Source organism: Jaculus jaculus, chromosome 1 (genome assembly GCF_020740685.1).
Source record: "Jaculus jaculus isolate mJacJac1 chromosome 1, mJacJac1.mat.Y.cur, whole genome shotgun sequence".
Lineage (NCBI taxonomy): Eukaryota > Metazoa > Chordata > Mammalia > Rodentia > Dipodidae > Jaculus > Jaculus jaculus.
This window is the reverse complement of record NC_059102.1, coordinates 20525709-20539766: the sequence shown is the minus strand read 5'-3', so window position 1 is coordinate 20539766 and position 14058 is coordinate 20525709. Positions and strand designations below refer to the sequence as shown.

Sequence of the window (14058 nt, the reverse complement as noted above, 5' to 3'; positions counted from 1 at the left end):
TAGGCTGATTCCATGACTGAGCTACTGTGAATCGCGCAACAGTAAATATGGTTATGTGGGCATCTCTGTGGCATGTTGACTTAGAGACTTTCAGATATACATATTTCATTTTTTATTGTTATAAATTACATTAATGTTTTTTTTTTTGAGACAAGGTCTCATTTATGTAGCTCTGGCTGGCTCTAAGCTTACAATCCTTTTGCCTGTGCCCCTGGAGTACCAGGATTACAAGTGTGCAGCCATCACACCCAAATTATCAAAATGGGTATCTGTATCTCTGTGCTGGTCCATGCACAAGTGCCTCAATGGTCGCAGTGGCGGGGATTGCACCTGCTTCCCAGCAGGCAGCTGGAGCAGCAGGGCCTGGCAGTCTCCATACTGGGCACTTGCCTCCAAGATTTTGCTGCCTTTGGGCAAGGTTATGCCACTACCCTGAGATTCTAATTTTTTTTTTTTTTTTTTTTTTTTTTTTTTTTTTTTTTTTGGTTTTCTAAGGTAGGGTCTCACTCTAGCTCAGGCTGACCTGGAATTCACTATGTATTCTCAGGGTGGCCTCGAACTCTCGGCAATCCTCCTACCTCTGCCTCCCAAGTGATGGGATTAAAGGCATGTGCCACCACGCCCGGCCTCTAATTTTTTTTTTTTTTTTTTTTTTTTTTTACTGAGATGAAGATAAAAGGAATGGAGGTACTCATGAAATTCTGATCCTTGCTGTTACCCCCTCATTGATCGTAGATCAGAAGAAAGGCTATGAGTGGGTGAGTCAGTATCACAGAATCACAGATGGGTTGGAGCTGGGTCCACCGCTCAGTGGAATAGGATTCCTCACCTAATGTCCTTTATTGACTACTTGTCTAGCATTCTTATTTTTTCTTTTCTTAAAAAAAATATTTATTTATGAGAAAGAGAAAGAGAGGGAGAATGGGTGTCTCAGGGCCTGTTGCCACTGCAGTCTCCAGATGTATGTGCCGTGTTGTGCATCTGGCTTGCTATGGGTGTGGGAAATTGAACCCAGGCCTACAGGCTTTGCAAGGAAGCACTTTGACTGCCAAGCTATCTCCCCTGCTTATTTTCTTTCTTTAAATATTTAGGCGAGCACACAAAGCAGTGGGTTCCGTTGTGTGGTTTTTATATGGACGCGTCATTATACTTTGTTATCGTTCATTTCCCCCCAACTCTCTCCTGTGTCCCTTGTCCTGTCTGGTTCCATTTCAAAATTAATTACTTCTTATATTTTTTTTAATATTTTTATTTATTTATTTGTAAGCACAGAGAGATAGAAGAAAGACACACAGAGAGAATAGGCATGCCAGGGCCTCTAGCTACTGCAAATGAACTCCAGATGTGTGTGCCACTGCATCTGGCTATATGTGGGTACGAGGAAATCAAACCCAGGTCATTAGGCTTTGCAGGCAAATGCCTTAACCTCTAGACCATCACAGCCCCTTTCTTCTATTTTGTTATCACGTGAATTTCATTAGTCTTTCTGTTCCCCTTCCCTTAAGAGTTCTTGCTCCTCTCTCTTCCCCTTTCTAGTTTTATAACTTGCACATGCATCCATAAATAACACACACATACTATAAACACACACATACACACACACATGTGGGTTCCTGGGTTCGTGGGTCCTTGGGCCAGCTGTGGTCCCCCAAGGCATCCCAGGCAACTGTGATAGTGAGTGTGCAAAAGTAAAGACTTTCAGGAGACAGTTTCTGTGAACAGCTCTCGGTTTATTGTCAGGGAAATGGGTTTATAAGCAGTTGAGGGTCTGTGGGTTCCGGGATTCTTGCTCCGGGGGCAGCCGCGGTTCCCCCTGAAGGCATCCAGGCATCCGGGGGTGGGTCAATGCATGATGAGAGAAACACACTGCCGAGAGAAAGTTGAACAGCTCTCTCAGTTTATTGTCAGTGAAATGGGTTTATAAGCATCTGAGTGTGGGGGGAAGGATCCTAAGGGGATTGGACATACAAAATTCATTTCTGATGCCTAATTAGCATATAGGGACATCCATTCTAGCACATAGGCAAGGGCGGAGGGTGTGGGGGATCAGGTGATCTAGGATCCCAGGAAGATGGGCTGTATGAAGGCTGATAAGGAGTTTCCTAGGCAACTTCCTAGGTCCCAGGGCTATGGGCAGAGCCCAAGCTCAGGTGCACTGGGCTTGGAGAGGGAGTGGCCTTCTGTAGCCTGGGGATCCTTAGCCATGCCTGGAAGCTCAGGCAGGCTCTTGTCCTGAAGGCTCCAGCCTGTGCCTGTCAGTGCCTGACAAGGGTCCTAAGGGGATGGATTGGATGTACAAGGATATTACTGATGCCTACTTAGCATATGGGGACATTCATTCCAGCATGTAGGCAATGGCAGAGGGAAGGTATAGGGGACAGGGGGATGGGCTGTGCAAAGGTGCTGGCTGATACCATATAAGGAGTTTCCTAGGCAATTGGCCAAAGGCCACAGGGTTGTGGCCAAAGCCTAAGTATTAACTGAATGTCCAGGTATCCTGTGCTTGGACAGGGAGTGGCCTTACTTCCCGCTGATCTCAGGGTCCAAGATTTTGTCCTAGGGTCCAGGCTCACTGCGACCCCCAAGAATGAGGGGAGGAGGATCCTGGCTCACTACAACCCCCGAGAATGAGGGGAGGAGCTCCCCTGCGGGTCTGGTCCTCAAGATATGACCAGTGGCAGTTCAGGCTGCTGGGGCCTTCGTGTCAGACAGCTTAGGTTTGCTTTAACCCAGGGCCCTGCCTATGTCCGACACACACATTTGTATGTATATCACATTGTAAATCTTGGTTCCACATAAGACAGCATGTGACATTTATCTTTCTGAGTTTGGCTTATTTTGCTTAACATGATGATTTCTGGTTCTATCCACTCTCCTGTAACTGTCATGATTTCAGTTTTCTTTATGGGTGCATAAATTCTATTGTCTACAAGTACCTTTCCTTTATCCATTCATCTGTTGGTGGACATCTAGGCTGATTCCATGACTGAGCTACTGTGAATTGCGTAGCAGTAAATATGGTTGTGTGGGCATCTCTGTGGCATGTTGACTTAGAGACTTTCAGATAGACATATTTCATTTTTTATTGTTACAAATTAAATTAATGTTTTTTGTTTTGCTTTTTTTTTTTTTTTTTTTGAGACAAGGTCTCATTTATGTAGCTCTGGCTGGCTTTAAGCTTACAATCCTTTTGCCTGTGCCCCTGGAGTGCCAGGATTACAAGTGTGTAGCCATAACACCCAAATTATACCTAATTACACCTAGATTACATGTAATATAAAAGTTCCTGTTTTAATCATTTTAAAGAGCATTGTTCAATGGCATTTAAGCACATTACTTTGCTAGGCAAACATCACCACTACCCACTTATAGAATTCTTTTCATCTTCCATATGAAACAACCTAACTATTAAACACTCTTATTTCCTACAAGCAGCATTTCTACCTTCTGTCTGTGAACTTGGCTTCGTGTGATGGTTCATTAAAAAAAAAAAAATCCAGCCGGGCATGGTGGCACACGCCTTTAATCCCAGCTCTTGGGAGGCAGAGGTAGGAGGATCACCAAGAGTTCGAGACCACCCTGAGAATTCCAGGTCAACCAGGACCTCAAAAAAATCAAAAAATTAAAATTAAAATCTTACAGCATTTGTGCGTCTGTGACTGACTTAATTTACTTGGCAGAATGTTTTCTTCAGTAAACACTTGCTTTTTGTGATGCTTCTTCTACATGATGCCTCATAATAGCTACCGTCACCTCCTCTTTGCAGACAAGAAAACAGAAGCACAAAGCAGCTCGCCTGGTGGCAGAACCAGCCAGCAGTGGCGCCCTGCTCCTGTGCTCCTTGATTCTCTGCCCCCAGCAGCGGTTTTAGTGCCTGAGAACCGGAGACCCTCCCTGGGGCCATCCCAGCCTGGGTTCTGGCCATAGAAAATTCTAAGGTTTTCTAACCTCTCTCCACCAGTCCTCACTCACTTCACAGGGATGACCCAGAGAAAGTCCTCCCAAGAGGGCCTGATCATGCCCCTTCCCGGTCCCTAACGGTCATGGGCACCTGCCAGCTGCTGCTTCTGGCTTGCCACCTCGGCGGTCCCGTGGGAAGTAAGTTTTGACTTGTCGCTGTTCACATTGCTTGTTCGCAGCTTCTGAGGAGGACCACAGCAAGTCGGCCTGCTTCGCCTGCATCTTGTTAAGCCATGGAGAGGAGAACTTGATTTATGGGAAAGATGGTGTGACTCCAATAAAGGATCTGACTGCTCATTTTAGGGGAGATCGATGTAAAACCCTGTTAGAGAAACCCAAGCTCTTCTTTATTCAGGTAATCCCCCCTCAGGGCCCATAGGACTGCCCTGGGGAAAGATGGTACGGTGGCAGGGGGTGGCGTTCTGTTTACACGTGCACATGTGTACATGCTATTTCCATGAGGTGTGAAGATTTGGGTTGGGTGTCTTTTGCATCTCACTGCAGTCAGCTCCTTGTTGCTGGGACAAATCCCCAACCAGCAGTAGCTTATGGAAGGAAGAGGTTTATTTCAGGCTTACAAAACACAACAGAACACCTTCCATGGCAGAATAAACTGGTCACCTCCATGGGTGCATCGCACAGAGACACCCACACAGCCAGCAAGCCCAGGCAGCCAGAGCTCCACGCTGCTCTGCTCTCCGCACACCTTGGGACTCGACTCTTCAGCGCCACCCCCAGTGACACCCCCCACCCCCGTAGCAGGGACTAAATTTTAATAAAACACTTGTGTCTGCGGGCCATACATTACACCTACCACGCATGGATACTGGCATTGTCTCCGTAGCACACTGCCGTGCTTGGCTTGGTAACCTGATCACCATGCATTCGCTTTCCCTCATCCACTGACCCTGAGCTCCGACTATGTACCGGGCACAGCTCCTGGACCTGGGACACAATAGGGAACAAAGCCACATGCATTTCTGTTCCCTGCTCCATGGTGTCACCTCTGCTTTCATATTCTCTCAGGCTTGCCGAGGGACAGAGCTTGATGACGGCATCCAGGCTGACTCGGGGCCTATCAACGACACGGATGCTAATCCCCGATATAAGATCCCAGTGGAAGCTGACTTTCTCTTCGCTTATTCCACAGTTCCAGGTATCCCGTGCACTGTCTTCTACCCTTGCCAGTCCCTTCCTCCAGCACAGAGCAGGCAGGAGGGGGATGTGCTTGTTTTTAATCGGTGCAGTATTAATGGTAGTTACTTCGGTTTAAATATTCCTAACCTGAAATGTTTAAAATATGAAATTTTGGCCGGGCATGGTGGCGTGCGCCTTTAATCCCAGCACTCTGGAGGCAGAGGTAGGAGGAGCGCCATGAGTTCAAGGCTACCCTGAGACTACATAATGAATTCCAGGTCAGCCTGAGCTAGAGTGAAACCCTACCTCAAAAAAAACAAAAATAAATTAATAATAATAATGAAATTGGGGGGGCATTAGCATCATTTTCAAAAGTTTGGATTTTAGACGGGCGTGGTGGCGCACACCTTTAATCCCAGCACTTGTGAAGCAGAAGTAGGAGGATCGCTGTGAGTTCAAGGCCACCCTGAGACTATATAGTCAATTCCAGGTCAGCCCAGGCTAGAGTAAGACCCTACCTCGAAAACACCCCCCCCCAAAAAAAGGGATTTTAGAACATTTCAAACATCACATTCCTTATTAGAGGAATTCAGCCAGTACAATTGATGCAAATAGTAATAAATAAATAAAAATAAAAAGCCTCTGAAATACATCCATTCACTCCCCAAGCATTTAGGATGAGGGATGTGTCCTGTGAACACAGTAGCCTAAATCACATAGACATATTGTCTTGGAGTTCTAGAGGTTAAAATCCCAAAGTGACAGGGGCTATGTTGCTTCTATACACTCAGAAAAATCAAGTTTCCTCTTTCTTTCTATCAAAACCTTGTATATTTTGGGGTTTGTGGCTCTTTCTTCCATTCGAAGCCAGAAACATCATCTCTCTGACATAACTTCTGACTCTGACTCCCATCGCCCCCCACCCACTGCAGTCAGACTTCCCCTCTCTGGATGCAGGCCTACCTTGACACATCATCTGCATCATTTCCTCATCTCCGTTCTGTTACAAACTCAATGGCATCTGCACAGTTCTTTGGCTAAGTAGGGAAGCATAGTCACAGGTTCCAAAGGTAGGCTGTACACATCTTTGGGGACCATTACATTGTGCCTGTGATGGATATATTCACTTCTGTCTCCAGGAACACTGAATTCTCTCATTTATGATTACCACTATTAATAGTAATATCATTGTAAATAATAATTACAGCTATGCAAGTGTATATAACTATTATAACTATATACATGTTCTCTAGAGAAAAAAGATGTGTCAAATAACAAACACTATAAAGGAGACTTGCCCGATTGGGTTACAGGGCAGTCTAATGAGCACTGTGTGCAGGCTAGAGAGTCTGAGGATGTGGTAGCTGCTGTCCACAAGGCTGGTCCGTGGCAGTCCGCGTCTGGCTCTGAGGGCCTGGAGGATTCCTGGAGAGCTGCTGAAACTCAGTCCACTTTGGAAGGCTTAACCAGCTAGAATCTGATGTCCGCAGAGGATGGCAGGGAGCAGGGTAGATGTGCTCACCAGCAAGTAGCACGGGCAGCCAGGCAAAAAGGCCCTGCATTTTCCCAGAACCTGCTTATATACATGCTGCTACCTGTCCGTCAGTTAAGCCTTCCTGGAAAACGCCCTCACAGACCTGCCTAAGAAGTGTGTCTCTCACCGGATTCCTGATCTGATCAGTGGACAGTTGAGATTAACCATGACGCACCATTATGAAGAATTATTATAATAAATTATAAAAACTGTTGAATACCGTTTAGAGCATTTTGATGTCTCTGCTCCTGTATTATCCTTACAGGAGATGGGCAGGTTATGGAAGGCGTTGTCGCTATGCTGTTATGGATGAGAACATAATGGAGCATAGTGAACTGAAGTGTGTCCAGGGTCAGGTTTCCATGCCCTGCCTCTGCCTAGCCTCAGGACAGGACCCTTTGTGCTCAAGCCATAGCAGATGGCACACAATGCTCATGCTACAAGGCTACTGGTTCCCTAACAAGCACTTCATCTGCCTGAGTGCATTCAGTGCAAGTTCTGCCTGTGTTTTGGGGGTAGACAGACCATCACCAAGTAAGAATTCTGCCAGCTAGAGGCGTGGTTTTGTCAAGTGCTTGGTACAATGGTATTGGTTATAGTAAATAAATTTTAGAAAAACTAGATTTGGCAGGAGCTACATATGGATTTTGAGGGGAGGATAACTCCGAGTTTTAAGGATGGCACAGATCGAAAATAAGTTGGTCTTTCCGCTCCGGGGATGAGGCGGTGCATGAGTGGGAATGTGTCAGTGTAAAGAGACCCAGCACCCCCCCCCAAAAAAAATAGAGATGGCTTAGCAGTTAAGCGCTTGCCTATGAAGCCTAAGGACCCCAGTTCAAGGCTCTATTCCCCAGGACCCCAATTAGCCAGATGCACAAGGGGGCGCACGCGTCTGGAGTTTGTTTGCAGTGGCTGGAAGCCCTGGCGCACCCATTCTCTCTCTCCTCTCTCTCTCTGCCTCTTTCTCTCTCTGTCACTTTCAAATAAATAAAAATTAAAAAAAAAAAAAAAGAGAGACCCAGCACCCAGCTTCAGGTGCTCAGAACAAGGCCAGAAGAGTGTGAATTCTTCTAGCGAGGCAGATGTTTCCTCTCAGCACCGACTGATTCTTTTTGTTGTTGTTGTTTATTTATTTATATGAGAAAGATCAAGAGTGAAAGAGGCAGAGAGAGATGGAGAGAGAGAGATAAAGAGAGGGAGAATGGGTGCGCCAGGGCTTCCAGCCACTGCAAACGAACTCCAGATGCGTGTGCCCCTTGTGCATCTGGCTAACGTGGGTCTGGGGGAATCGAGTCTCGAACCGGGGTCCTTAGGCTTCACAGGCAAGCGCTTAACCGCTAAGCCATATCCAGCCCCCGACTGATTCTTAAGGAAATGAATTCTAGAGGGAAATAACTTCCAAAAACCATAAGGGCCCCAAAACACTGACAGCTGTTGCCGGGTGGCCCCTCCCAGAGCTTGCTGATGGGGTCGTCTCCCTTCTGTCCCCGTGAAGGCTATTACTCATGGAGGAACCCGGGCAAAGGCTCCTGGTTCGTGCAGGCCCTCTGCTCCATCCTGGACGAGCATGGCAAAGACCTGGAGATCATGCAGATCCTCACCAGAGTGAACGACAGGGTGGCCCGGCACTTTGAGTCCCAGTCAGAAGACCCCCGCTTCCACGAGAAGAAGCAGATCCCCTGCGTGGTCTCCATGCTCACCAAAGAACTCTACTTCAGCCCATGACATGAGCACACTCCTTCATCGATGAGCCACATCTACCATTTGTATTGTTTTGATGCTCTTGAAATATTCAGAAATGTTGAGATTTCAATTTCAGGAAAATATATTGATTCAGCAGGGAAGAAATTTTCTAGTGATGTCTGATGTTCTCTGGGTTTCTGGACTTTTTTTTTTTTTCTAATGATGTTCATTGGATGACTTTGTCATTTCTTCTTAAGATCAATTTCCCATTTTCCTGTTTCTTTCATCTTGCCATCACATTAAGTGTGTGCTACAGAAATGAAATGACCTGTAAAGAAGACGGTCATCGGTAGAGAGTCAGGGTCATATTTGTACTTGGTAAAAAGAATCACAGTTCTTAACAACAGCAAAAACACAGAGATGTCCATTGGCCTGTATTGCAAGAAGTGGTTAGTGTGTTGTATGAGTGATTTTTTTTCCCCCATTGGCTTAGGACAGGTAGAAAGAGAGAAAATGTCATACTCTAATTTGTATATGTCGGGACCAGTCCAGAAAACAGAAGCCATTATAGGTGTTTCAGTAGAGGGAATTTAGCACAGGGAATTTACTTTACATAGGTGATGAGACAGAGAGAGAGAGAGAGAGAGAGAGAGAGAGAGAGGGAGAGACAGACTGCGAGAGCACCAAGCCTGGTATGGTAGTACAGACCTTTAATTCCAACGCTTAGGAGGCAGAGGTAGGAGGATCACTGTGAGTTTGAGGCCAGCCAGAGATTACTACTACTGAAACTACCTGGAATAGTGATTCCAGGTCAGCCTGGGCCAGAGATAGACCCTACCTCAAGAAAAGAGAAAGAGAACGAGAGAGCGCCAAGTAACGAGACTGTTAGAATATGGGATGAGGTGGTTTTTCTGAGTCCAGAATTAGTATCTACCACAGAAATTGGAGCCAGGTTTGCCTTCTGGGAGCTAGGAACGTGAGGCAGGGATGGAAGTCGAGCCCGTAATGTGAATTTAAGCAATTATATTCCCTGATGTTCGACAGTTCATCCATGAAGTCATTTATTCATTGATTTGTCAGATACAAAGGTGCAAAATAATCTGTTTTGTCTTTCAGATACATCAGGAATTTTTTTCACACGTTCCAAACCTTTCTCCGAGTAACGTTTTTTGTTACCGCTAATTCTACATGTGAACAAGTGTATAACAAGGATTTTATGCCACTTTGTTTTTTTTTTTAGGTATTATCTATTTTGAATTGTTTATACATTCCCATTTTTCTCTGCCTGATAAGTGGTTAACAAATGTTGGTATTTATTGATTAAAATGTGGTTAATTCCTAATTAGATCACTTTGCCATCTTTCTTCCTTTTTCTTTTCTCTCTCTCTCTCTCTCTCTCTCTCTCTCTCTGTGTGTGTGTGTTTGTGTGTGTGTGTGTGTGTGTGTGTGTGTGTGTAATTGCTCATGTGTGTGGATGCATTTGTGACTATGCAGGTGTGCATGCCCATGTGTGCATGCGGAGGCCAAAGGACAGCCTTGGGTGTTGTTCTTCGGGAATTCCATCCACCTCTATTTGAGATGGGCTATCACTGGCCTGCAGCTTAGTAAGAGGGTTAGATTGGCTGGTCAGCAAGCCTCCAGGACCTACCTGAGTCTGCCTGCTCAGACCCAGGTTCATTTCCCCAGTACCCACATAAGCCAGTTGCACATGGTGGCACATGTGTCTGGAATTTGTTTTCAGTGGATGGAAGCCCTAGCATGCCCATTTTTCCTTTCTGTATCAGCCTCTATCTCTCAATTGAACAAATAAAAATAAAATATTTTTTTAAAACGTGGGCTTGAGAGATGGGTTAGTGATTGAAGTGCTTGCCTGCAAAGCCAAAGAACCAAGGTTCGATTCCCCAGGACCCATGTAAGCCAGATGCACAAGGTGTTGCATGTGCCTGGAGCTCATTGGTAGTGGCTAGAGGCCCTGGTGTGCCGATTCTCTCTCTCCTTTCTCTCAAATAAATAAGAAAACGTTTCAGACTTCAGACTTTTGGGTTAGGGTTGCTCAGCCAGTAAAGTTTATGCAAATATTCCCAAATCTAAATCACTTCTGGTCCCAAGCATTTTGAATAAGGGTTACACAATCCATATCTTAAATTCTTCAGACCAGAAACCCTGGTAAGAAAGCATCTTCATTCTTGAATATTCCCGTGGGCAGTCTTGCTTATCAGGATGAGAAATCCTATTCCACGTCAGGCTCATGTTCATTCATACCCAGATGCTTCCATTTTCTGATCTTTTCATATTCTAAAATTCATATGCAAGGTGCCCAAGGGCAGAGCTCAGTTCTGGGAAGAATTCCTCCCCAGGGCTCATGGTTACTGAGAGTCCTCAGTCCCCTGACAGGAACATCAGAGCCCTGTCTTCAGCCAATGAGGAACACAAGGTGCTGTGAGGTGTCCGTGGGCATCGTGAGCTAAAATTAACGTTTCCATTTGGGCTTTGTCCTCATGGTGCCCCAAGCCTATTTAAAGAGACAGCTGTTTAAATAAAGCTGTCCTATGCTTTATTCCTGAGCAAATTTCTTTAAATTATCATAAGATACTCAAATAGATTCAAAGGGAGGGGATCCACTGCACACACCTGATGTAAATCCTCAGGGAAATGAAGCCCTCTGAAAAAGCAAAAGACACTCATTGAAAGGTCACAGACACTGACGACAATGTCTTTATTTTGTCCAGTCTCAAGCCCATCACTTGAAATCTCTCATTGCCAGCTACTTTGGTCACCAGGGGTTGACTTTTGATATCCTAGGTGAACATTCTGCCCTCTACCTTTTCATTGTTCAGGACTTATCTCCAGAAAGCAATCTGGCTAGGTGAGTGTGGTGGTTTGATTCAGGTGTCCCCCATAAACTTAGGTGTTCTGAATGCTAGCTCCCCAGCTGATGGAGATTTGGGAATTAATGCCTCCTGGAGGGAGTGTATTGTTGGGGGCGGGCTTAAGGGCTTTATAGCCAGTTTCCCCATGCCAGTGTTTGGCACACCCTCCTGTTGCTGTGGTCCATCTTATGTTGGCCAGGGGGTGATGTCCACCTTCTGCTCATGCCATCGTTTTCCCCTGCCATCGTGAAGCTTCCCCTCGAGCCTGTAAGCCAAAATAAATCTCTTTTTCCCAGAAGCTACTCTTATTGGGTGATTTCTACCAGCAAGGTGAACCGGACTGCAACAGTGAGGAATCATCAGTTTACAACAGCAATCATCCAGGGACCCCTTTGTACCCATGAAGGAATTCCAAGACTCACTCCCGGGATACCAGAATCTGGATACTCAAGTTCCTTCTATAAAATGATATCCTAGTTACATATAACTTCTCACACATCCTCCTGTGTACTTTCACACATCATTCAATTACTTATTAATATCTAACACAGTGTAAATGCTGTATAAATAATTCTACTAGATTGCTTAAGGAATAATGACAAGAAAAAAATAGTCTGTTTATTACCAAGTATAGATGTGATCTTTTTTCAAATACATTTGATCTCTTTTGAGTGATGGAAACTTAAATACGAAACCTGTGGACAAGGAAGGCCTGATTGTAACAAGGCTGTGGGGAGAAACGGCAGTGTCCCAGGGATATGTCCCACGTGACCCCCAGACCTTCTCAACAAGGCTGCTTTTTAACCAGCCTCCTAAGCGACCCATATGCCCATCACAGTTTGAAATCTCTGCTTTGAGAGCGAGGACCTCCTTCATGTTTATGCAGTTTTGTTTCCCTGAGCATTGCACGGAGAGCTGCTGGCACACAAATGTGTGCACAATATATTCTGGAGTTTTTACAGAGTGTGACGGACTGTATTCCCACAAACTGCGAGCTAAAATAAACCCTTCCTTCCTGGAGTTGCTTTTGCCAGGCATTTTGTCATAGCAGCTGGAAAATGATACCTCCCGAAGGTCCCACATACAAATATTATCATATGAACTTGTGGATTAAACGTCCAACACACAACTTTTGGGAGGCCACATTCAATTTGCAGCATCCCCTTAATGTATATATGTATGTATGTATGTGTATATGTGTGTGTGTGTGTGTGTGTGTGTGTGTGTGTGTGTGTGTGTGCGCGTGTGTGTATACATATGCTTTTGACTTCCTGTACCTATCTCCATTCTAAGTAAGCCCCTACTGAGTGATATAATAGGAGTGGAGTGTCCATATATATGAGATAAAGACCAAACTGTCTTCACAGTAGAAGAGAACGTGTGCATGTTGCCAGTGGAAGGCAGGAGGCGTTGCACGTTGACTTAAAATGGTCTCTTCTCACCAGTATGCCTCCAGGTCATTAATCACTTGCTTGATAGACTTAAGGGCTTTGTTTTGGATCAGATGGTAAGTAATTCTTCCTGATCCACAAATCATGAACACAAACACACCGAGGACAAGTTTGGAATGTTCCAGCCGCCACTGTAGGACTGATGTGGACAGGAAAACTATTAACTTGTAGGTTCATGCATGGAAAAAAAAAACAATAAAACAAAAAGCGCTGTAACAGTTCGTGAGCAACATTTGAAAACACAATGGTCCAGAAGGATGCCTTGCCTTCGGCACGAGTTTGGTTTAGATGATGCTAAAAATATTTATGCCACTGCAGTTAAGCATCTAAGACCAAAGTTAGAAGGGTGACAGCTGCTGAGACTTGAGCTTCGGTGGTCTGAACCAAGCATACTGCATGGGCTCTCCAAGGGTTTGGGAAAGAGAAAGAAGTGTTAATGACAGGATGGGTTTGGTTTCCATTGCTAGGCCCAGCTTCAGCTGCTTAAGGCCTTAAAGCTGCTAAAAGTTTAAAGCAGAGCATCAAGCTTTTTAACAGATGGACTTAAATGTTGGAGAGAAAAAAAAACAAAAAACCTCTGTATTTGATCCAAATTCAAATTCCAGCTCTGGCATTTGATCATCTAACCCTCATGGATCCTGTGGCAAGCCTTCATTTTCCTCTCATGCCAAGTGAAGATCAGAGGAGACCATGTACGTGGACTGTTCAGTGAGATGCCTGCACAAATATCAGTAAATAACACACATCAGAGACGGTGAGGATGTGAAGATGCCGGTGAGGATGGTGATGTGAGACTCACAGAGAGGCAAGAGTGGGCCCTCCCAAGAGATGGGATACCCACCGGCTATCCATGTGCTTGGGTAAACACCCCATCCACGCGTGCTCCTGCAAGCAATACTAATTAAAGTCAGTGAGTCATGACCACACACAAGAGCAAAGAGACATCAAAATAGAAAAGGGGGCCTGGAGGGATGATTTAGTGGTTAAGGCATTTGCCTACAAAGTCAAAGGACCCAGGTTCGATTCCCCAGGACCTACGTTAGCCAGATGTACAAGGGAACACATGTGTCTGGAGTTTGTTTGCAGTGGCCAGAGGCCCTGGCACACCCATTCTCTCTCTCCCTCTTTCTCTGCCACATAAATAAATAAAATATTTTTAAAAAATAGAACAGGGGCTAGTTGGGACAAAGGGGTTCAGTGACAGGAGAGGGGTGACAAAAGAAGGTAATGGGAGAGGATTATCATACAAATACATTGTCTACTTGTGTAAAAATTGTCAGTAAAGTTTAAAAATACAAATAAATAAAAGAATGGGCCCTCCACTTGTTTCTTTTTTTTTTTTTCTGCTCCAAGGACTCTTCCCTGATCATGGGCTCCAATCTATGTTGTCAATCACGTCTAGCAGAGCAGGGATTATTGTATG

The 14058-nt window shown here is 45.1% G+C and overlaps 1 protein-coding gene across 7 annotated transcripts in view; it reads left to right on the top strand.

The window, feature by feature from the left end:
• Positions 1 to 9614, top strand: part of Casp7 (caspase 7) — a 61197-nt gene extending 51583 nt beyond the window's left edge. For all 7 annotated transcript variants that reach the window (XM_004659228.2, XM_045158270.1, XM_045158263.1 and 4 more), the window contains 3 exons: positions 4140 to 4315; positions 4987 to 5116; positions 8127 to 9614. In XM_004659228.2, coding sequence (XP_004659285.1) covers positions 4140 to 4315; positions 4987 to 5116; positions 8127 to 8356 — 536 coding nt within the window. In that variant the 3' untranslated portion in view covers positions 8357 to 9614. The remainder of the gene's footprint in view (positions 1 to 4139; positions 4316 to 4986; positions 5117 to 8126) is intronic.
• The last annotated feature ends 4444 nt before the right edge of the window (positions 9615 to 14058 follow it).